The sequence below is a fragment of the Cibotium barometz genome, chromosome 27 (assembly GCF_041138505.1).
Source record: "Cibotium barometz isolate CiBa-2024 chromosome 27, ASM4113850v1, whole genome shotgun sequence".
In the NCBI taxonomy this organism is placed as follows: Eukaryota; Viridiplantae; Streptophyta; class Polypodiopsida; order Cyatheales; family Cibotiaceae; genus Cibotium; species Cibotium barometz.
In genome coordinates, this window is record NC_141072.1 from 8,178,221 (window position 1) to 8,203,916 (window position 25,696).

At 43.6% G+C, this 25,696-nt stretch overlaps 1 protein-coding gene across 3 annotated transcripts in view; it reads right to left on the bottom strand.

The window, feature by feature from the left end:
• LOC147623035 (uncharacterized) overlaps window positions 1-21,501 on the bottom strand; it is a 72,412-nt gene extending 50,911 nt beyond the window's left edge. The window contains exons 1-3 of one of the 3 annotated variants that reach the window (XM_086821060.1): window positions 21,004-21,501; window positions 20,092-20,127; window positions 19,800-19,937 (exon numbers count right to left, since the gene is read on the bottom strand). In XM_086821060.1, coding sequence (XP_086677186.1) covers window positions 19,800-19,937; window positions 20,092-20,127; window positions 21,004-21,093 — 264 coding nt within the window. In that variant the 5' untranslated portion in view covers window positions 21,094-21,501. The remainder of the gene's footprint in view (window positions 1-19,799; window positions 19,938-20,091; window positions 20,128-21,003) is intronic. The other 2 variants (XM_086821061.1, XM_086821062.1) reach the window with 2 other exon arrangements.
• Between the last annotated feature and the right edge of the window lie 4,195 nt (window positions 21,502-25,696).

Sequence of the window (25,696 nt, forward strand, 5' to 3'; positions counted from 1 at the left end):
TCATGTTTGATGCCTTTCATGGGGAATATGATGCATCTAAGGTGCTAGCATTTGTGGCACAATTTGACATTGCTTTCAGTGATGAGGACTTCATCAAGAAGTCTAAAGTCCGCCATGCAAGCATGTTCTTGAAGGGGACAACCGCACATTGATGGATCACCGAAAAGACCACCAAAGATCCCATTTGCACTTGGAAAGAGTTCAAGGACAGATTTTATGCCTAGTTTTTGCCTCCAAATGTGGAGCAAACTCTCGCACAAAAGTGAGATAGACTTGAGCAAAAAGACAATGAGAGTGTGCAACAATATGCATCTCTCCGAAGATGAGAAGAAAAGGAAGTTTCACTCCGGGTTGCAACCAGCCTACCGTTCAGGTATCGAATTGCACCCGAAACACACCCTTCAGTAGCTCATAGCATCTGCTCTTGCTACAGAGCAATTGGTACTTAAAATTAAGCAAGATAATGGGGGTTCTAAGGGCAAAGAGAGAGCTGTCCCAAACCTGCACAGCCACCTAAAAAGAACTTTCGAGAAGCCCAAAAGGAACGTAAAGCAGAAAATGTCAGAATACGCAGCAGAGAGGATGACCAGATCTGGGAACACGAGCAAAAAAACGCATGCAAAAAAACAGCACGAGAGAGAGAGAGATGTAGGCATGTAACTCTGCTCTGATATACACAAGAAGATCCCGAATATGATACAATGAGTGGTATGGGGGTGGGGGCCTATTTATATGCCCCCACATGTGCAGTCGGCCTACTGTAGGCAGCCGACTGGACACAAGAAGCCTTAAACACAGTTTGCCAGCATCAAGAAGGGTCGGCCAGCAGAGCAAGAGAGTCCCACGACTCATGAGGTGCAGTCGGCTATCTCACAGATGCAGTCGGCCAAGCTCAGGATCCACCTGCCACTACAGGGCTGCCTCCCAAGCCACAGAAAAATGGGAAAAATAGGGGGAAAATGCGAGGAGTGAGGAAAAATGATAAAACACCTGATAAGGGCGGGCACACCCACAACAAAGGCCCTGGTGTATAAAACTAGACAGGAGATGACTTCTAACACCCCCTCTCAGCTCCTGGCTGTGAAACCAACAACAGGGAGCTGGGGTGCCGCCTGAGCAAATCCTGAGAGAGCGACTTCGTGAAGAGGTCCACCGTACTGTCCTCCGTCAAACAGAACTCCAGCAAGATGTCATCAGCAACGATCTGTTCACGACTCTGGATGACCATGGGTTCCGCCAGTGGAAGCCCAAACCTGCCATGCAACCTCTGCATCTTCACCACCTCACACACAGCATCACAAACAGCCCGGTACTCTGCCTCTGTTCTCGACAAGGCAAAAGATGACTGTCTCCAAGTGCTCCGTAAAACTGCTCCTGGGCCTAAAGTAGATCCCCTCGTGTCCGGATCTCCTCCCCAAACTGAGTCACTCCAACCGTGGAGTCGGACTCCATCCAGCAATCCCCCTCCTGTGTACAAGAGTCCATGATCCTTCGCATGCCGCAGAAACCACAGGAAACGCAATCCTGCCTCCCAAAGAGACATCTGCAACCATGAGCTCAACTGCCTCATCAGGAAGCTCTCGTCCAAACTGGTGTCCATCAACCAGATCAATGAACCATCCTGCTTCTGAGTCAAAGAGGCATCACACTGCTCACAAGGATCAACACCTGTTACGGTGCACAAACAAGTCCTAGAAACCTGATGAAACCTGTCAACCACCCCCTCTGAATCCGGAACCACAAAGCCTGGAGAAACCACCTCCTTCTGCAAGTAATCACCTGCCACCTGCCTGGTTTTCCGAAAGGTCCCCGTGGAAAGAACATCCTCAACTACTGGAAGTTCTATGTCTCGAACACTATGAGACATCAGAGCATAAGTGACTTGTTCAGCTTTCTCTGACTGACGAACACAAGAACTACCAACATCAGTATTGGAAAGTTCCTGCCAACTGTTGCCATCTACTGGTAAGCTATCCACCATCTGGTCTCGGAAAGCCTGTACCTGCAGCGTATCCACACACAAGTGGCCATTACCAGACTGCCACTCATCACAAACCTGAGGACCTGGGAGAGAGAGTGCTGAAAGCCTGTAAACTCCATTCTCCACTCCACCTTCCCAAACCACTTGGCCTGTTGCTTTGTCCCGGAGAGCAACAAAATGCTCATCAAACTCCACCCGTACGCCAGTCTTGCAAACCTGATGCACTGACAACAGATGAAAACCAAGTGCCGGAACATACAACACCTGGGAGGAATGCTTCCCCCCTCTGCCAGCGGGAACTATCTCCATCCTGCCCTCACTGTGAACTGGGATAGTGGACGTATCCCCAGTAAGAATATGACCAGAAAGCCTGCAGAGATCCTGTAAACCGGAACGGGAAGGAGTCATGTGCCTGGAAGCACCACTATCGAGAATCCACTCCCGAGTATCCGTTGCGGAGAGTCCTCCAATCTCCTCCCTGCCTGAAGAAAATGAAGCATCGGTGTCCATCACCTCCAGGTGCACAAAAGCCGGAGTCTTCATGATTGCTGCTGAGGAATCTTCACCCTTCTCGGTCTTCCGCTTGGGATACTGCCTCCAATAGTGGCCTTTCTCGCCACAATCATTACAGGTCCTCTCTGCCTTCAGTTTCTCGCGGTCAGCGTCGGACTTCTTCTCAAAAGACTTCTCCGATGAAGCCTTCCCTTTGCCCGAGTTACGGCCTTTCGACCGTTGGCCAGTTAAGGCCTCCGAACCTCCACCCTGACGAGGGTTCATGAATCGTTCCTCCTGGTCCAGGACCATGGGCACAAGCTCCTCCCACGTGATGGTGCTGAGCCTGCCACCACTGGTAATCAAAGAGGAGTAAAATGCTGAGTACGAAGAGGGCAAGTGTGATAGCAACGTGATGGCCATGTCCTCTGACGATATCTCCTTCCCATCCTAAAGAACTTCCTGCTGAAGAGCCTGCAGCTTGTTAATATGTTCCCGCATCGTCGCCGACTTTGCAGGGCTCATAACCCGCATCTGTACTTCCAAGGAAATCCTCTTCATGGGTGATACCCTGTTGTAAAGTGAGGCCAAATGCTGCCATATACCTCTCGCCAGCGTCATATACTTTATATGATTGATTACCTGCGGTGTGCAGTTGAGGAAAATAAACGAACGGACCCTCGCGTTGACACGATCCCACATCTGTGTCTGGGCCTCCCGGTCCTTTCGGATTGACGGTAACTCCCCTTCCTCTACTTCCGGCCGTGGAACACCAACAACGACAAAATCGGCGAGGTCGTAAGACTCTAGAACGGATTCCATCATCACCTTCCATATGCCGTAGTTGCTCCCGTCCAATTGACGGTCCACCGGGAACGTGGGGAGTGTCGGGATCTTCACATGTCTCTCGGCCATCTCAAATAGATCTGCCATTGCAGGGATGTACTCTGAAAAGGGTGGGTAGGTGGGAACAAAGAAGAACTAAAACCTGCAAGTGGCTGTCCAGCAAATCAGCCCGCCTTCCTCTTGCTTCTCCTCTTCCCGAACAGTCCAAAACAATCCACCAATCAGCCACAAAACAGTCCCCCTCTTGCTCACATAAATCCCAAGACCTATCTAGAGCCTAGGGCTCTGATACCATGTCAGAATACGCAGCGGAGATGATGACCAGATCTAGGAACACAAGAGCAAAAAAACGCATGCAGAAAAACAGCACAAGAGAGAGAGAGATGTAGGCGTGTAACTCTGCTCTGATATACACAAGAAGATCTCGAATATGATACAATGAGTGGTATGGGGGTGGGGGCCTATTTATATGCCCCCACATGTGCAGTCGGCCTGCTGTAGGCAGCCGACTGGACACAAGAAGCCTCACGGCGACCGGATAAACACAGTCGGCCAGCAGCAAGAGAGTCCCACGACTCATGAGGTGCAGTCGGCTATCTCACAGATGCAGTCGGCCAAGCTCAAGGTCCACCTGCCACTACAGGGCTGCCTCCCAAGCCACAGAAAAATGGGAAAAATAGGGGAAAAATGCAGGGAGTGAGGAAAAATGATAAAACACCTGATAAGGGCGGGCACACCCACAACAAAGGCCCTGGTGTATAAAACTAGACAGGAGATGACTTCTAACAGAAAATACCTCGTCTAAGGACAATGGGCCAAAGAAGAACAAGTTTGGCTTGACTCCCGAGCACAGGGAGCAATATGCAAAAGAGGGGAAATGCTTTTCTTGTGGTAGTAAAGAGCACATGTTTAGGCAATGCTCTACCCGCAAGCAAAAGCAAGAGGATAAGCAATCTAAGGTCAATGTGCATGCCGTTCCTAATGTGCAAGGTAGCAGTGAGCATGATGGCAAAGAGAGGGTGGTATGCAAAGCTTGGAGGCAAATCAAGGATCAGCCCGCCTTGTTTATGTTTGATGATTGTGCAACACATAACTTCATCTCTACACAAATGGCAGCCGCCTTGGGCATAGAGATTGAGAACATGGGACCCCAGATTGAGGCAGAGGCCACTTTTATTGGCAAAGAGGTGCAGGTTACTCCCCTTATTGGGAAGTTACGCACACATACACAGGGTCTTAATTGCTCCTGTGAATGGATGTAATGTATTGCTTGGTAAGCCTTGGCACCATAGGCTTGAGCCCCGCAGAGAGTACAAAACAAACAAGATCACTTTTATGCATAAAGGTCGCATGCATGTCATTGATGCTGGCAAAGAAGGGGATTCCATCCCAGTTATATCACAGTTATACGCACACATACACAGGGTTATCGATCACTTTTATGCATAAAGGTCGCATGCATGTCATTGATGCTGGCAAAGAAGGGGATTCCATCCCAGTTATATCACAGTTATACGCACACATACACAGGGTTATCTAGATCATGAGCATTTCTTAATTGCTCCTGTGAATGGATGTAATGTATTGCTTGGTAAGCCTTGGCATCATAGGCTTGAGCCCCGCAGAGAGTACAAAACAAACAGGACCACTTTTATGCATAAAGGTCGCATGCATGTCATTGATGCTGGCAAAGAAGGGGATTCCATCCCAGTTATATCACACATCCAGATTAATAAGGCAATGAAAAAGAGTCTTTCTGCCTCCTTGGTTTTTGTTCGTGATAAGATCGAACAAAGTACTGTGAATGTGGATGTATTGACTCAAGATAGGCTGAATTTTCTTAATGCATATAGAGATTGTTTTGCCGATGCATTGCCAGGAGAACTACCACCTGAGAGGCCCAAGGATCATCCCATAGATCTTGTGCCAGGTAGTTCCCCACCTAACAAACCTGCATACCATGTGAGTGCCGCACAACAAGAGGAAATCATGAAGCAGGTTAATGAGCTTTTGGAGAAAGGTTTAGTTCAGAAAAGCTCCTCACCTTTTTGTTCTCCCTACTTCTTGTGTAAACCAGGATCGTGCCATATGGACAGGAGCCTGTATCGTGCCACCCGTGTATGACCATGACGGTTTCCTGTCCATGGGATTGTCACTCCATGGAAGGACCCGTGTTTGTATCAGGTCTTGCTTATGGGACTGATACTCCATAAGAAGTGTAACTACTCCCTAATTTCTCAGGATTCATATTGTAAATTCTCTATTATCCATGGATATGGGTGTTGGGACACTACATGTAGCCATGGAATGTTTATGGTTAAGCTTCCCATGTATGTGTATGTTAGCTGTATCTACGAGATCCTGGCTGCATAGAAGCATGTTAAGCATTTGATGGATCTTGGAGAACCAAATGCAATACAAAAATGCCACGGATATTTGATGGATCTTGGAGAGCCAAATACCATAGCCCTTGTAAATATCAAGTACATATAAATAGATGGGGTCTCTTCCAAAATATGTGTTTAAATGCATACATTTGTGTGCATGGCTTATTTTTATTTACGTGAATTGTTTTGTTTTCCTAGACAATGCTTGTATTTTATTGCATGAAAAGCTCATGGATCTAGGGACGCCTAGATTGCACCCATGGGTTAGTATGTTGCATAACCTGTCTTTGGTAGAGTATAGCCTTGCCAAGGCTGGAGTTGAGGGTTCGAGTCCCTTTTTTCGCTTGCAGGATTGCGTCGTATGGTCACTTGGGCAACATTGACTAAAGAAACAGTCTAAATAACTCCCGTGAGAAGTGTCTCTGTGATTTGATTCCCTAGCAAGACGATCATGGCCATAGACAACGCCAAGCAATTGCAGCTCCTTCAAGGATATACGAAGAGATCAACGCTAAGCAACAGCTTCAAGAATACGAAGCAATTAACTTGTATTGATGAATTTGTATAGGAATAATTGGCATTTTGAAGGCAGTCCACTCTTATGCAGATTTTCTATCTCCATGCATGCATGACAGTCTAGCTAAGTATGGTTGATAAACTTTTTCTCCATGATGAGAAACCTCCATGCATGCGACATGCACGGTTAGAAACCCTCATGCATGCGACATGCATGGCTAGAAACCCCCATGCATGCGACATGCAAGCTTTTTCAGCTACATGCATGCATCATGCAATGCTTTATCTTTTCATGCATCTAAAAGTGTGCCATGCAAGCTTACTATTCTTAAAAGTAAAGCATGCAAGCTCAGTTTTCTCCAAAAGAGTCATCCAAGCTAGTTAACTCAAAAGAAAAAGATAAAAAAGTAAACTTTCCCTCCTCTTTTAGCTACACGAGTTGCTACTTTGCTAATAACCTTTCTTTGATTTAAAAGTCTTGCACAAACCTCTCCCTACCACATCTTTTCATGAGCAATAGCCTCCACCCCTTCTCTTCTTGTAGGCGCCTCCTTCTAGACTGAATAGAACTATATAAATTCAGATTTCCAGCCTCATTCAAGAGTACTTCTTGGCCTTTGTTTATTGCTCTATCTAATGCACTTATTCTAGAGTATTTTTCCAGACATACCATAGTGTTTTTATTTCCCCAAAACACTTAGAAGCTGGCTCAATTCTGATTTTCAGAATTGAAAGTCTCCATTCAAGCTAGAAGAAGAAGAAGAAGACTATTCCCAACATTGAAGCTGTGGAAGAATCATCTTTGGATCCGGTTGCTACAAGTTCTATGCAGGAGAACCCTTGGGAAGTGCTCGGCATTCTCCTAAGGCTGATTTTCAGCCATTAGGTGGTTGATTTTATTGAAGTTAAGCTACATTTGTAGAAACCAGGATTGCAGGGTAATCTTGGTGACAGGTGCTAGGCACCATATTGCTAACTTGTAGCTGGGCTACTTGTAGGCAACTATAGTGTTTGTAAGTTGTTTTCATATTCAATCATTTTCGAAGAAACGGTGGTGTATGGCTGGGCAAATCCACCCGTTTTATGTACTTGTAAAATTCTTACTCCCTTAAGGCAATACATATCCTTCAAGGGGGGGGGGGGGGGGGGGGGGGACCAACCCATCTTCTGGTCTCTAGTGCAATATCATTTCTTTTCAGTACTTCCACATCATATAATCAATTGTTATGGCTATGTATGTGGGATATGGCAGTGATCAAAGGATGATAAATCTTGTGATTTCAGTATTAAATTCTGTATAACCACACACCCGTTTGTAACAGTGGTATCAGAGCTTCGGTTCTCTTACTTTGCATAAATCTTTTTATGATACCGGATAAGACCGTGGAGGAGTCATTATCCGTGAGGGAAGTTGGGATTCTAGGGTAGCCCTCATCTTATTGTCACAGATGTCATGTGCATGACATGCTCATGTATATTCTCAAGGCTAATCCAGAAGGGGCAGCCAAGAAAAACAGGTTAAAGCTAGGATTTGGGGCACAAGGTGCAGATGAGACAGTAGGATGGACTTGGGGCAGGACTTGGAGGACTTAGAGGGGTCAGTCGGCTACAAGGAATATGGAGTCGGCTGTACCAGAAGGTGTCGGCTGCAGCAAGCGTTTCAAGTCATGGAGAGGCGCAGCTCGACCAGGGTTTATGGAGGTCCAAAGACAGTCGGCCAGCCCAGCCTTGAGTCAAGAGCCTATAAATAGCACAAGAGGCACATTGTGTTAGATCATTCACCTCTTTAGGAGTTGGGTCCTTAGGGTCCTTAGTCTAGAACAGATGTTGGGTGTTTCCCACCTTTTTATGAAGGCAGACAAGGGCTGTAGATTAGGAGTACCTTTTTGTACTATATGAATATACTGAATTTCCAGCATATTTCTCTCTCTCTCTACTCTCTCTTCATGTCTGCGTTTTGCATCAGCATGTTTCCATGAGTGTTTAGGGCTGAAAGAAGACCCCCAGAGCTTCTACGTATTACATTGGTATCAAAGCATCAGGCTCAGCAAAGTTAACATAAATCAGTCCCATATGATGGTGTACAAGTCCAAGGTACAGGAAAGTACACTGATACGAAGCCCAAGGCAAGGAACACAGGAACGGGAAGAGCCCCCACAAGGTTTGTTGGTGGTGTTCCACAAAGCCAGAGGGGATAGCAGCCTGTGAGCCAGATAGGTTCTCGAGCAACGGTCGCAAGGGAGGTTCATCCTTCAAGGGGTGATGTGAGAGTGCCAGACTCATTTCTCAGGAATGAAGACCAAGACAGTGTTCAACGTCAAGGCAGGAATGGGTTGTGGACTAGATGGAAAACAGATGCATAGATCTTAATCTGAGACAGAGTGGTTTTTGAGACCGGGCCGGGTTTTCAGAGAAAAGAGTTGCAAGGGATGGATGGATGACAGAGGGACTTCAGGAAAAAGATTGGGATGATGACAGTCATCCAAGAACAGGTTGGATTCCCGTCACCAAGTTTAGCAGAGGGGGATGTCATATGCATGACATGCTCATGTATATTCTCAGGGCTAATCCAGAAGGGGCAGCCAAGAAAAACAGGTTAAAGCTAGGATTTGGGGCACAAGGTGCAGATGAGACAGTAGGATGGACTAGGAGCAGGACTTGGAGGACTTAGAGAGGTCAGTCGGTTGCAAGGAATATGGAGTTGACTATACCAGAAGGTGTCGGCTGCAGCAACCATTTCAAGTCATGGAGAGGTGCAGCCCGACCAGGGTTTATGGAGGTCCAAAGCCAATCGGCCAGCCTAGCCTTGAGTCAAGAACCTATAAATAGCACAAGAGGCACATTGTGTTAGATCATTCAACTCTTTAGGAGTTGGGTCCTTAGGGTCCTTAGTCTGGGACAGATGTTGGGTGTTTCCCACCTTTTTATGAAGGCAGCCAAGGGCTGTAGATTAGGAGTACCTTTTTGTACTATATGAATATACTGAATTTCTAGCATATATCTCTCTCTCTACTCTCTCTTCATGTCTACGTTTTGCATCAGCATGTTTCCATGAGTGTTTAGGGCTGAAAGAAGACCCCCAGAGCTTCCGCGTATTACACTCCGAAAGGAGGTACCAATGGTTTTGATGACAATGAGCGTGTTGGAAAGACCTTATGGCCCTCCTGTCCATGTAGGGGCACTGTTGTACCCTTGTGGTCTATTCCGTATCATATTTAGACGCAAGTAGAGAATGGTCTTGGGTATACAAAATTGGGTTACAAGCAAAGAATTTTTTGGACAGCTTTGACAGTATTTTTAAGTTGTGCTCCCTTGCTCTACTGAGGGAAGGGCAACTCCAACAGCCTTCATGAGCAGTTCTCCACATCATAGTGAGGTTATGTTGCAGCAATTACACTCCGAAGTGGCTGAATTGAAGTCTTTTTTGGCCATCCCAAAAATTCAGCATACTCTTGAGTCTCTGAAGAAGAGGCATAGAGAGCCAACACTTCATGCCTCTCAAGAAGCCTCTTCAAGATCCCATACCCGCTCTCACTCTCATGCCCATAACCGTTCTCCTTCACCTAGCCATAGTTCTTCTCCTCGTAAAAGCCAGTCTTGCCATCACAAAAGCCATACTAAACCCAAAGCCCGTTCTCCTTCTCCCACTGAAAAACCCTCAAAGAGATTGAAGACTTTCAAGGTTGGGGATAAAGATTGTAAGTTTGAATCTTATAATGGGAAACAGGATATTACTAAAGCTCTTTCTTTTATTAGATAGTTTGAGGTTACATTCGTGAATGGCAATTTTATTGAAAAGTCTAAACTTCGTCATGTGGGCATGTATTTGAAGGCTACAGCTAGCAATTGGTGGCTGGCCAAGATTCTTGAGAACAAGGATCCAAAGTCCTGGGAAAACTTTAAAATTCAGTTTTATGAGCAGTTTCTTCCACCGACTTTGAGAAAGATGTAAAGAAAGAGTGGGATTGGTTGTCACAAAAAGAGCATGAAAGTGTGTCTACATATGTAGATAAGTTTTGGGCTGTTTTGCTTAAAATAACCCCCTTTATGAAGATTGCTAATGATGAGAAGATGCGGAAGTTTGAAAGTGAACTCCAACTTATTATTAGGATGAGCCTAAAACTCTATCCTAATAGTACTTTACAACACATGATGGAGTCAATAATTATTGCCAAAAGTTTGCATTCAAAAGGCACCCCCAGAAAGCAAGAGTTTAGCTCGTACAAAGCTAAACAAAGGGCAAATCAAGAGCTGTCCAAGGGTGGACAGCAAGCTAGAAGTGGAGAAAGAGAGCAAAAGAAGAAGGGGTTTGACAAAGAAGCCGGGGGATAAAAACAAATCAAACCGCCTTAGTTCTGAACAACTTAAAGAGCACTAGGAGCAAGGTAAATATTTTCAATGTGGTAGCAAAGACCATATGAAGAGGGAATGTCCTCAACTTGTTAATGATGGAGGCACCCATGCAACCCCACCCTCTTCTAATGCAGTACCAGATGTTCAAGGCAATACCTCAGCTGATCCAAATAGCTGCACTTTGCTAAAGGCTTGGGGTAAATTGCAAGATAAAAATGCTTTGTTTTTGTTTGATCCGGGTTCTGCTGACAATTTCATTTCTATTGAGATGGCAAAAGCACTTAAATTGCATCTTGAGCAAATGGGATTGAGTATGCATGCAAAGTCTGCTTTTGAAGAATTGAATGCACATGTAACGCCAGTGGTTGGCAAGCTTCGCATTCAAATTGGCAACTATGGTGATCATGAGGAGTTCCTCATAGGTGCTACTTCTTCGGGATATTATGTTTTACTTGGCATGCCTTGGCATTTTCGGCTTCCAGTTCCAAACTTCAAAAACAAGACGCTTACCTTTACTCATAAGGGCAAGCAGTATTGTATTCATGCAAGCACTACTGGTGCAACTATTCCCGTTGTAGGCCATATTGCCATTAAAAAGTAAATAAAGAAGTCTATTTGTTCGTACTTGGTTTTTATCAAAGAGCAAATTAGGTCTAAAGATGAAAGCATGTCACATCTAGATAAGTCTAGGACAGATTTTTAATATCATTATGAAGATTATTTTGCAGATGCCTTGCCTAGGAAACTTCTCCCACAACGTCCAAAGGATCATCGCATTGATTTGATTCCTAGGAGCTCACCTCCAAATCAACCCACTTATAGGGTGAGTGCAAGCCAACAAGAAGAAATCGTGACACATGTCACGTGTCTTCTTGAGAAGGGTTTGGTACAACCTAGCTCATCACCTTATTGCTCACCCGTTTTATTGGTACAAAAGAAAGATTGGTCATATAGAATGTGCATTGACTACAGGGCCTTGAATAGATAACCATCAAGAATTGGTTTCCAATACCGAGAATTGATGATATCTTGGATAAACTCCAAGGGGCATCTCTTTTCAGCCGCAATGATTTGAAAAGTGGTTATCACCAAATAAGAGTAGCTCCTCAAGATATACATAAGACAGCTTTCAGGACTACATTTGGATTGTATGAGTATTTAGTGATGCCTTTTGGTCTTACTAATGCTCCTGCTACTTTTAATCGCATGATGGATCGTATTTTCAAAAATCACAGAATGTTTACAGGAGTTTTCTTTGATGATGTGCTAGTTTTCTCCAAATCCAAGGAGGAACACAAGCACCATTTGGCTATTGTTTTTGAAGAGCTCCGCAAGCATAAACTTTATATCAATCCCAAAAAGAGTGAATTTTTCTTGGCTGAAATTCATTATCTTGGCCATATTGTTTTTAAGGACAGTGTACACATGGACCCTGCCAAGATTCAAGCTATTGTTGATTGGCTTGACTTGACTTCTGTGCATGAAGTTAGAAGCTTTCTTGGTTTATGTTCATATTATCATAGGTTCATTAAGCATTTTGCTCTTTTGGCTGGTCCATTGCATGATCTCACGAAGAAGAAGATTGCTTTTGTTTGGGGTATTAGACAAAAGATAGCTTTTCAAAAGCTAAAGGATGCCATTAGTCAACGGCCAGTTCTTATTGTGCCAGATTTACATAAGCCTTTTGTTGTGGAATGTGATGCAAGTGGTGATTGCATAGGAGCAGTGTTAAATCAAGAAGACCATGCTGTGGCTTTTGAAAGTCCAAGATTGCAAGATGTAGGCACACAATACCATCTATGAGAGAGAATTAATGGTTATAATTCATGCTTTAACCATATGGAAGCACCATCTCTTAGGTGATGAATAAAACAAATCATCAAAGTCTCCGGCACTTTCTCACACACAGAAAACTCTCAGAGAAGCAGATGGGTGGGCTAATTTTCTTTCCATGTTTCATTTTCAGATTCTTCACACTTCTGGAAAGAATAATTCAATAGCTGATGCATTATCTCGTAGGCCCAAGGTGAATGCTATCACCACTGCCTACCATGAGGACCTTTCATCTATGCCTCAAATGTATACTACTGATGAAGATTTCAAAGAGATATGGGCTGATTTATAGGCTGCAAAATCAGTCCATCCTTTCTCCATTAAGGATGATTATTTATATCACCATCAAGCCATTTGTGTAGTCAAGCAACTTCGTCAAAAGGTCATGGATCCCTATGTAGGTCATAGAGATATTTTGCCCACTACTCAAGCTTTGGAAAGATATTTCTATTAGCCTTCTATGCGGGCTGATATAGAAAAATATGTTCGTGAGTGTGTGGTATGCCAGAAAGTTAAATATGATAGGCATAAGTTACCTGGTTTACTTCAGCCTTTGCCTATCCCTCAAGCACCTTGGGATAGTATAGCAATGGATTTTATCACAGATCTTCCTCGATCTGCTTATGGTAATAATGCTATTTGGACTATGATTGATCGCTTTAGTAAGCAAGCTCATTTTATTCCCGTAAGAAAGACTATCAAGCCCAATCATATGGCTCAACTCTTTCTTTTTCATGTTTTTAAACATCATGGAATGCCTAAGTTCATTGTGGGAGATAGAGATCCAAGAACTACGAGCTTATATTGGAGACTTCTCTTTGACAATATGGGTACTAAGCTCAATTTCTCTTCTGCCTATCATCCCCATACTGATGGGCAAAGTGAAATAGCAAATTCAGTGGTCCTTGATCTACTCAAATGCTATGTTTTTTATCAAAAGGCAGCATGGGAAAAGTATTTACCCTTGGTTGAGTTTGCATACAACAATACAATCCATTCCTCCACACTGGCAAAGCTCCATTTGAGGTTATCTATGGCAAGGTAATACTTCCACCCATCCTTCGCACTAAGGATGAGATTTTTGCTGCCGATGAATATATTAGAGATCTGGATACCGCACATGCACAAGTTCGAGCAGCCATACAACGTTCTCAAGCAAAGCACAAGAAAGCTGCCGATCGGCATCAACGTCATATGGACATCAAAAAGCAGGATTGGATTCTTCTCAAGTTTGAAAAGGCGCATCTCCGCAAGAGGCCAGGACAAGAAGGCAAGGCTCTCAAACTTGCCAACAAGTATTATTGTCCATTTTAGGTTATTCCAAAGATTAATGATGTGGCTTTTAGGTTGGCTTTGGCCAATCATTGGAAGATACATAATGCTTTTCCCATCAGCCTGTTGAAACCATATATCGGAACTCCACCTTCTCAACCAGTTACAAAAGATCCACCAGAAGTGGATGATTTAGAAGAGGTGCTTCAACCAGAACAGATTGTCTCCCATCAAGAGCGTAAGCTTAAGGGAGGCAAGGTCATACGCAAATATTTGGTTAAACTCAAGAACTATTCCCCTATGGATTTCAAGGTAGATGCAAGAACAAGATCTTAAAGAATACCCCAATCTCCTCAACAACTATTTGGAAGCTTTTTAGTTTAGGACAACTGTTTAGAAGCCGAGGGGAATGTAACTGATCCCTAATTTCTCGGGATTCATATTGTAAATTCTCTATTATCCATGGACATGGGTGTTGGACACTACATGTAGCATTGAAATGTTTATGGTTAAGCTTCCCATGTATGTGTATGCTAGTTGTATCTACGAGATCCTGGCTGCATAGAAGCATGTTAAGCATTTGATGGATCTTGGAGAACCAAATGCAATACAAAATTGCCATGGATATTTGATGGATCTTGGAGAGCCAAATACCATAGCCCTTGTAAATATCATATCCTGGCTGCATAGAAGCATGTTAAGCATTTGATGGATCTTGGAGAACCAAATGCAATACAAAATTGCCATGGATATTTGATGGATCTTGGAGAGCCAAATACCATAGCCCTTGTAAATATCAAGTTCATATAAATAGTTGGGGTTTCTTCCAAAATATGTGTTTAAATGCATACATTTGTGTGCATGGCTTATTTTTATTTGCGTGAATTGTTTTGTTTGCCTGGACAATGCATGTATTTTATTGCATGAGAAGCTCATGGATCTGGGAACGCCTTGATTGCACCCATGGGTTAGTATGTTGCATAACCTGTCTTCAATTAAATTGTATTGATGGATTTGTGCAGGAATAATTGGCATTTTGAAGGCAAGCCACTCTTATGCGGATTTTTTATCTCCGTGCATGCATGACAGTCTAGCTAAGAATGGTTGATAAACTTCTTCTCCATGATGAGAAACCTCCATGCATGCGACACGCATGGTCAGAAACCCTCATGCATGTCAATGCATGGTCAGAAACCCTCATGCATGTCAATGCATGTGACATGCATAGTGAAAGCCTTGTATGGCCTTAAGGGTTGGAATCAGAAGATTGATTCCTTCCTTCTACGGAAAGGTTTTTAGAGATTAGTTGTAGATCCTAACTTGTATCTCTTTCGGGAACGCAGTATGGTCACTTTGATTATCCTTATGTGAATGATCTTATCCTCTCACTGGCGGTCATGTGGAGCACATAGTTGTGACGAAGGCTGCCTTGTTAAAGGAGTTTGAAATGACCAACTTAGGCTTACTCCAGTTCTTTTTGGGATTGGAGATTTGGTAGACCTAGAGGGGGTTCTTTGTTTCACAACAGCGATATGTTCATGAGTTGCTGGAGACCTTTGGGATGGAGAACTGCAAGCCTATTTCTTCACTGATGGACCCGAATACCAAACTTACAGTTAATGATCCTTGTCAGCAAGTTCATGCATGCAACATGCATAGTTAGAAACCCCCATACATGCGACATGCATGGCCAGAAATCCTCATGCATGCAACATGCAAGCTTTTTCAGCTATATGCATGCATCATGCAATGCTTTATCTTTTCATGCATCTAAAAGTGTGCCATGCAAGCTTACTATTCTTAAAAGTAAAGCATGCAAGCTCGCTTTTCTCAGAAAGAGTCATGCAAGCTAGTTAACTCAAAAGAAAAAGATAAAAAGTAAACTTTTCCTCCTCTTTTAGCTACACGAGTTGCTACTTTGCTAATAACCTTTCTTTGATTTAAAAGTCTTGCACAAACCTCTCCCTACCACATCTTTTCATGAGCAATAACCTCCACCCCTTCTCTTCTTGTAGGCGCCTCCTTCTAGGCTGAATAGAACTCTATAAATTCAGATTTCCAACCTCATTCAAGAGTACTTCATGGCCTTTGTTTATTGCTCTATCTAATGCACTTATTCTATAGTATTTTTCTAGCCATACCATAGTGTTTTTATTTCCCCAAAACACTTATAGAAGCTGGCTCAATTCTGATTTTCAGAATTGAAAGTCTCCATTCAAGCTAGAAGAAGAAGAAGAAGACTATTCCCAAGATTGAAACTGTGGAAGAATCATCTTGAATCCGGTTGCTACAAGTTCTATGCAGGAGAACACTTGGGAAGTGTTGAGCATTCTCCTAAGGCTAATTTTCGGCCATTAGATGGTTGATTTTATTGAAGTTAAGCTACATTTGTAGAGATCGGGATTGCTAGGCAATCTTGGTGAAGGGTGCTGGGCACCATATCGCTAACTTGTAGCTGGGCTACTTGTAGGCAACTATAGTGTTTGTAAGTTGTTTTCATATTCAATCATTTTGGAAGAAATGGTGGTGTATGGCTGGGCCAATCCACCCATTTTATGTACTTCTAAAATTCTCACTCCCTTAAGGCAATACATATCCTTCAAAAGGGGGGGGGGAGGGGGGGGGGGGGGGACCAGCGCATCTTCTCGTCCCTAGTGCAGTTTCATTTCTTTTCAGTACGTCCACATCGTATAATCAATTGTTATGGCTATATATGTGGGATTCAGCAGTGATTGTGATTTCAGTATTAAATTCTATATAACCACGCACCCGTTTGTGATAGGAAGGCTAGGGTTTTCACATTCTGTCGTGCCAGTTTGTGCCCGACTAGAATGTTTTGTGCAAGTTTCATGAAAGGGAGATTTCGTCCATTACAATTTACATGTGCACGTGCATCCATCTTTGTATGCTGGATTTGTTTCGCATGACTTGTTTTCATGTGACTCCCTGTTATGTCGTGCAAGTACATTGACAGGGACGCCCTCCAGTGTACCGTGGGTGTGCCTGCCTGCTGACGTGTTGGTGTGGCATGTGAACAGGTAGTAAGTTTTCTTTTTAACCCACTTTCTAAGGTTATATTTATAACTAATACTAACCCTTGTATTTATAAGGCTATGTGTTCACATTCATTAAAACTTTTAGCCATGGGCAATAATAAGTGCGGGTGCCCAAAAATTCATTTGAGGAAAGCCGTGTACTTGCCATGTAAATGAATTACGCGCAAGGAGGTTGGGGGAGGCCACGTATGTGTGAAGGCGAGGAGGAAAGGTGGTAGCTACCTTCGCTGATTGCTCTTCGAAGGTGCTGCCGGCTACTCTCTCTCTCTCTCTCTCTCTCTCTCTCTCTCTTCGAAGGTGCTGCAACAAAAACCCAACTACTCTCGCTGTCTCTTCCGACGTGCTGCAGCAAAACTCGATTTGCTCTCTCTCTAATGTGGACAACAGCAACCTGACTTGATCTCTCTCTAAGGTGGACAGCAGCAACCCAACTTGCTTTCTCTCTCCAAGGAGGACAGCAGCAAGAACCCGACTTGCTCTTTCTCAGCCCTTGTGCAACAAGCTACTGCTCCATACAGCATATACCTGCCCGACTTGTAGGCAATAGTTCAAAACACGTTCTTTCTACTCTTGTCCAACAAGATTTTTGTGAAATCAAATATCTCTACTTTGTTTTGCAGAATTTCTTTTACAAACGTTTCTTCTCTCTCTCACTCAAAGATTCTATGAGATTCAATTGTCCCTGTGTTTGCCCTAACCGTGATCTCTAGTTTTGAGAGCCAGTGAAGGTCAGAGGGCCTGGGAATTTGGAAGCAAAGCATCATTTGAGAACCAGGTTTTCATCCTCCGCGGTGAATCGCCCTCCCAGGTGCTAGTATGGGTGTGCCTGTTGGTGCACGGTCCCGGAAGACCAGTGTAGTGCGGATGCTTAGCCCAGTGAAGGTGGGAGACTGCCTGTGACACAGTCTTCATCAACAAATGGTTTCGACACCGACAACATCTACAATATTTGATCCATTTGTATTCACTCCATGAATGGAGGAGTCTGGCTTATAAGCCCTTAAAACTTGTAATCATCAAATACTCCAAGAAATACATATTGTATTGAGGGGGAGTCGGCCCTTTCCGGCCCCAGTGGTGGTGTCAAGTTGTGCATTGTCATTTTCAGATTTGTGGATGCTTATGTTGTTCATTATTTATCAAGGTTAAGTGATCTAAGTTTGTGCATTTTTTTTCCAATTGTAGTTGGTCTCCAGTGAGGTGCAGTTGCAGGCGAGGAGAGTCATCATTAAGCGCAAGGGATCGGCCCAATCTCTTGGAGAGTGGCTCACCTTCACGCGGCTCCCACTAGAGGCTTAGGAGAGGAGCCTAACTGGGATCAGAGGTAGAGACCGACTCACCTCGACTTCAACTCCTCCATCCCTCCCGAGTGGCTCGCACCGGTCGAGGACCCAGCTCCCCCTTAGTGGTTAGGGGTTTTTACTAGACATGATATCCCAATGGCAATCCATGGTGCAGATGGAGGCACCCTCGTGACTTTCTCTTTAGGGCCACAAGATTGATTGAGCCGATCCCCCCCCTTGACAAAGGACCTCGGCAGCTGCACCTTTCAGAGGGTGAGAGTGATTGGGTTTCACGTCGACCCACCTCTGGCCACTTTGGCCAAGGAGAGCTCTTGGAGATGATGTTTATGGGAGGGCTGGCCACCACTGATGCGTCTGAGTGGCAGTGGCATGATCTCTTCACCCCCGACATCCCATTCTTTGAGTACACAGTCCGTCTGGGCTACAGGATTCAAATGTCAGAGGTTGAGAATATGCAAGCTTCAGCACACTGCCAGACAAAGGGCATCCGCACACACTTCCTCGGTGATTTTTGGAAGCAGTTATGGGACAGCTTCTGGCCAGGGAAGATTTCTCTTGTCCTATGGGGCATATCACACAGGAGCTTGGTAGTGGGCACTTGGCTGGCAGTTGGAGGTCGGCCGACTCTCTGCTCTAGATATGAACACCCTCTTGGAGTCACAATGGCATTGCCTTTGAGATTGTCCCAAGCATAGTTGCAAACATTCCCGTTTGCATAGGTTTGCAAACATTTGCTACATTCTCACATTTGCAACACCTTGCAAACTTGACTTTTTTTGCAACTTAAAAATTTGGGTGGCCGGCCATGTTTTAGGTTTTTCTTGGGTAGCGTGTAAATACTAAACATTGGGTGGCATGGCTCATCAAAGCGTACCGAATTAAAACGTTGCTGAATGTTGGGAATCGCGCTCAAGTAAACTGCTATGCAAGGAGTACGATTGCCATTCACCTTTCAACATTGTGAAGAAGCTTGAAGGTGTGTGATGTGCACCACAACCATAGCCCACTATAACCTAAAGCCTACAACCGTGTCTGTTGATGTTTTTGAAATTTGAAACTCTCCTAGAAAAGCCCCAAATTTGACATGTTAGTCTACCGAGATGGTTTTCTTTTGGAAATTGGCCATCTAGTATCAACTAAAAAAGCGGCTTTAAGCAAATCAGCAATTTGGGCACTAGTTTTATGATTTCATGCATACATAAAAATGTCACGAATGCATCTATGCCAAGGTTTGAAGCATTCTTTGGCAAACTTGGCAAACTTGAATGTGAATGCACGAATGCAACGAATGCAAACTTGACTGCGAATGCACGAATGCAACGAATGCTTGCAACTCCCAAGGTGCAGCAAGTTTAGTTGTGGATCCTCCGCAAGCACCAGCCCGCACCATCACCTTGGGAGCGGTAGCCTCGGCTTTCGAGACAGCACCAACCTTAGCATACGAGAAGATGGGACAGGACCTTGCCCTTCTCCTCCCTCATCATAGTATCACACTAATGGAAGGATCTTTTTTTTTAAAATAAGTAAACCACTTCCACAAAGCTTAGTTGGCAAAGGGCTATGAAGCCCAGCAAATGTACTTCTAACAAGCTGAAGAACTACACTCAAAACTTGCAGTAACTAAATGAGATAATTTGTGAACATAGGTCCTTCGATAGCCAACCCAATTAGAAACTCCACTACACATAACTAACTAGAAAATCAAGACAAGAAAAGGCTTTGATGGCTCTACAAAATACAAAGTATTTTTTGCGTGTACCAAGGGGTGGCCAGCATCTTGCTCATCGGCAAGGTCTTGAAGAAACCAAAGGGCACTTTGATCGTCGGCCACGTTCTGCTCAAACTCTAATAGCTCCACAATGATGCTCTCGTCACGATTAGGATCAGTATACACCTCCTGCCCAATTCCACAAAAAAAGTCTGTTGTCACCATGATTAAAAGGTATTAAAAAAATCTTAAACAAAAAAAGAACGTAAATTTACGATGATTCAGGATGCAAAGTAGTCCAAAAATATATCACACTAGATAGTAAAACAGGTTAAGTTCCAACCTGATAATCAGGGACATCTCTGATAGAGCTCACATCCTTGCAAACAAGATTTTGGAAAACTAAATAAATCATCACTTGCAATAGATAAAAACGACAGAAAAAATGCATTTACCAAAAGAAATAGAAAGTTACAGGTTACGTGAATTTACATCCTGCCTTAAGGCCTCAGCCTTAATTATAACCACCAAAACCTTTACTACCAAAAAACAAAAGGATTTAATACTCACCTTAAACCCTCAACCCTTAATTCCCATAATCAACCTGAATTACCCTTGATTACCTAGTCACCTGAACCTTATCTACCCTCGATCATGGAACCTCAACCTTTATTATCATAAAGCCAAAAGAAATAGAAAGTTACAGGGTTAAGTGAGTTTACAGCCTGCCTTAAGGCCTCAGCCTTAATTATAACCACCTAAACCTTAACAACCAAAAAAGAAAAGGATTTAATACTCACCTTAAACCCTCAACCCTTAATTCCCATTCAACCTGAATTACCCTTTGATTACCTAGTCACCTGAACCTTATCTACCCTTGATCATGGAACCTCAACCTTTATTATCATAAAGCGTTAACCCTAATTATAAATCTTGGACTCAAGATAATTCCAACATCATACTGTACAATATTTTTTTAAAATACTTTTTCAAGGTTTATGTACAACCCAATAATATATTCTCTCTTCTTCTTTTCTTTTTTTTTCTTGGAGGGAAGGGGAGGGCCGGGGCGGTGTGTGTGTGTGTGGTGGGGGGTGGGGGGGGGGGGGGGGGGGGGTGTATATCGGGGGGTGGTGCGGGCGCACCGCGAGAGAGGGAGAGGGGGCGGGGGGGTTGTTTACACAATTGGGTAAGGGAATCTGGTGGGATTAGCATGTTAATCCGTGATTATTTCATGAACGAGGGATTAAAGTACCTGTAGTCTATGGGGGAAAGAGCAGGTAATGGCCCCACCAAAGAGGAGGCGTTCTGAGTAGGGCTCCACTTGAGGTGCCAGGTCGGGCATGGCTCTCTGCAAAAGCGTCAGCTCTGTACTGGAGAGCAGAGGATTGCAGCAGAAAGAAAGTTTTGTAATGCAACCCAAGTTCTGTGATACAACGCCGCTAATAATTTTGCAATCGTAAGGTAGCTTAGGGTGACATGTATTCAGCGTTGTTTTGGGTTGGATGGGAAGGAAGCATCGGCATGAAGGGCTCTCTCTAGATGCTGAGCATAGAGCAGGTCTTAGCAAGCAGCGAGACGGGATCGTCTTTGTAAAGTAAAGAAGAAGAAGAAGAAGCCTGCGCAGCCGAGACGGAAGCAATGGCTACCCGGCTAGGCCTTTGGGATTAAGGCACATTACGGCAGTTAATTAGTGCCCACATAGTACCATTAACACGAAAATGAAATGTACATCTGAAAAACCATAGCTCTTTCTTATTAACCACAAAAATGTTGCATAATTGAAACTTTGAGGCTATTATAGTATTGAAAACTGAAGTAAATTCCTATAAGAGCCTCAAAGTTTCAATTATGAAACAGAATAAATTAAAAAATACTCATACATGTGAGAAAAAGACGAGTGACATAAGGTGGATCATTGCATGTTAAGGGGCTCCGAGAACGCGGCCGGTGGCAATCAAGTGGGGGTAGTGGGGTGCCTGGGCAACGTACAATCAAGTGGGGGTAGTGGGGTGTGTGGGCAACGTGTGTTGCGCATGCAAGGAGTCTAATGGCTTGCATGGCGAATCGGATGCAAGGTATGAGGGGCAGAGGGGAGCAAGACGCCCAAAGTTGGGGGCGCTGAAGACTTGGACGAGATGAAGAGGGTGCGTGAGGAAGTTGAGGAGACATTGGAGAAGAAGAGACTACAGGCAGATTGGGTAACGAGCAGATTACATCCCTCGCTAGTACAGTCGTCGGCCCCCAAGGTGTGTACCAAGGTCTCTGCGGACCTGGTGAAGAAGCAGGTTAATCTGTTCTCCTTTTGCATTATTATTCTATTTTGTTCTGGTAGGCCCCCTTCCAAAGCTGAATTGGGCAAATGGCTTGATGATGTTCTGCATGAAAAGGTGGTGCTACATACCTTTTATCTGGGGAAAGGCTTTTTTAACCTCCTTTTCTCTAAAGGACACGCTATCTCTGATATTTTCTCCAAATATCCTTTTTTTATGGGCCCCAAGCTAGTGCATGCAATCCAATTTGATCCCCTGTTTAATGTTAACCATAGTTTGAAAAAGGCTTGTCATATGTAGGTGGAGCTGATAGGTCTCCCTCCTTAGCTTCGCCCAGCTCTCGGAGAGTTGGCAAAATCATTAGGTCCACCTCTGTTTATCCCCAAAGTGCATGATTCTGGCCGCCACGCGAGCAACATATGCATATATTGGAACACTAGCTTCAAAACTCCAAAAACCCTAGAGGTAGATCTTGGGGATCTTGGCAAAATTGAATTAGCTCTCAAATTTGGTCCTTTTCCCATAGCTTGTTTTAAATGTGGTGATCTTGGGCACATAGCTAGGTTTTGTGATGCTCATTCTCCAAAAATATAGAGTAGGAAGGAGGACATGGATCTTGAGGGTGAGAGACTAAATAATACATAAAAGGAAGTTAGCAAGGCTAAAGAGGATAAGGGGAAAGGTGTTCAGGACCCTCAAGGGAGTAGGTGTATAGAAGAGGGTTGGACTAAGGTGGTTGAAAAACCCAAGAGTAAAACCAGTCTTAGATCAACCAAAGAAGAAGCTAGAGGACCTCGAAATAAATCTCCTGAAAAAGAGAAGGGTATAGTTAACTCTCCCAAGATTCCTAGTCCCTTGATATACTCCAAACAGTTTAGTCCCTGGGATGAATGGATAGTGAGTGTCTCCCATGAAAAATTCAATTGGCAAGTGGAAACTACCTAGCAGATGGCCCGGAACCCTAACCCTGATTAAGAAAATAGTCGAGAGGTGGAGATGGTCCCTGACATAGCTATTCAATGATTAACAAGGCTGAGATAAGGGATGTACATGGAATGTTAAAGGCATCAAGGATAAAAAGAAAAATGTAACTTTTTGGGGTCTTCTATTGAAAGAATGGAAGCTGTCTTTGTTGGCCATACAGGAATATAACCTTTTTGGTGGAAAGGAGGTTAGAAGGGAGAGATTTAAGGATTGGGTAGTGTATTATGGGGGGTACTGATAAAGGATATAGTGGAGTTATGACCATCATAAAGGAATCCATGAAGCCTTGCCTTATTGCTAACCACCACAATGATAGAGCGTTGGTTGTAGAATTCCACATCGAGGGAGAGATTTTGGGTTATTAACATCCATGGACCTTATAATTACAAAGAAAGGGGAAGGATATGGGACTGGCTTACAGGTCTTAACATGCAATGTATGGGGATTCTTATGGGGGATTTTAATATGGTAGAAGCTCTAGCTGATAGATGTGGAGGAGGCACCATCCCAATGGGGCAAGAGATGAAATGGGGAGAACTTAGAGGAAGGTTGGGCCTAGTAGATGGTTGGAGTCTTGGGGAATGGAGGAATGGCCCGGGACACACATACTTCAATTTACAATATTTTTACTCTTCTTCCAGGCTGGATAGAGTTTTTTTTAGTCACCAAGCTTCTTGGGTACCTCATACCTTGGAAATTAGGATAGATAATTCCTCTGCTTTGTCTGACCATATGCCTTTAATATGGGGTGGCATGTTGGAAATTGGGATGATGAGAAACTGCGACATTTCCCAACCAAAAAGTTAAGGATAAATAACTTCTTATTGAAAGATGAGCTGGTTATAAAAAGCATTGAAGAAGCAATTATTAGAATAAGGACAAGAGGCATTGGGGACAGTGCCTGGAGGGCCTTTGCTATTGAGATGCAAGGAGTCATAAGGAGAGTAGGAAAATTGAGAGCTTATGAGAGGAAAGAGAATAAGAAGAAGTGGAGTGATCAACTGGAAGCTCTACAGAGGAAAAGACAACTGGGGAAACTCTCAGAGGAAGAAATCAGCCTATACACAGTTGCTAACTAAGCCTTAAAGAAGAAGATGACAAACTAGCAAGGTACAGATTGGGTGCTTTCAAAAGAGACCTAATAGAAATTTATTTAAGCTAACCCAAGAGAGAGACAACAGGGAAATTGCGGGAAGTATTAGGGATGAAAATGGGGTAGAGATCCAAGATATAAAGGAGCTGGCCAAGAAATGGGTAGATTATTTAGGTGCCACTTTGAGTCTCAAGGAAGATGATTCCAGAGCAAGATATAGTGCAGAAAGCAAAATTCTTAGACTGGTAAAGCATAGTATAGATGCAGGAGAGACCAACTGGCTGGAAAAGAACATAGAGGCAAGGAAAAGTCTCTAGGGTGGGATGGTCTTTTTGTAGAGTTTTTCATCTCATTTTGGCCCTTCATGAAGGATATAATTTGGAAAATGTGCAACCATGCTTTCAGTCATGGGGTCTTGGATAAAGACCTGAAGGAGAGGGTGGTGAAACTCATCCCAAAACAAGTTGCTTGCTGCATATTTAATCATTGGAGACATATTACCCTCTTAACAGTGGTATATAAAATCCTGGCCAAAGTCATAGCCTTAAGGATTACCCCAGTGATTCAGAAGGTGATTTCTAGGAAACAACATGGGTTTATAAAGGGCAAATCCATTTATGACAACATTCTGGCCTACTATGATCGGGAGAGATGTAGCTATAAGAACTAACCAGAAATCCATAATGCTTCAGCTTGATTTGGAAAAAACTTATGATAGGATTCACTGGTCCTACAAGAGTAATGGAGAAATTGGGATTTGGCCCCAGGATTGCTTCTTGTATATACACTATGTCTTTGGGGGGAGACTATAGTCTACTTTCAAATGGTGGAATAGTTGGGGGTTTTGAAATCAGAAGGTTTGTTAGATAAGGATGCCCTTTTAGCCCCTCATTTGTTTGCCATTGCCTCCCATCCCCTTATTGTTGCTTTAGAAGAGGCTTGTGAGAAAGGCTGGGTTATTGTCTGAAGTTAAAAGATGGGGAGAAATTGATCATCCAATGTTTTGCTGATGACTCCTTGCTTTTTCTTAGAGCTGATGGGGACAACATGAGATGGGATTTATCTATTGTCCAAGATTTTGCTGATGCCTCTCAGTCCAAGTGTAATATCTAGAAAACCAAAATGATTAGCCTAACAGAGGATAATGACTTTGATATTCATAGATGGGGGTGTGAGGTGATTAGGAGGGGCTAGGTTGTCACACATCTAGGGGTACCATTTGGTGTAGATGTCACTAATAAACAACTCTCTGAGTGGGCCATTGAAATATTTCTAATGAAACTCAAAAAGTGGGAAGGTGTGAGAGTCCCTTTTCATGGTAGACTTGCTATCTGCAACACAGTTCTAAATGCTTACATCATGTTCTTGGCTTAAGTGGTCAACTTTGGAAAAGCTCAATGGAAGAGGATTATGGGCCCCATAAGGGACTTCCTTTGGAGAAATAAAGGCAATACAAAGAGGGTACCTACTTGGGTAGCACAAGATAAAATAAGCCTACCTAAGGCTGATGGGGGTTTGGGTATTCTGCATCTCCCTACTCACACTTCAGCCAAGATTGCTTTACTCTTACCCAAATTCTTATCCCAAGAAGAATTCTG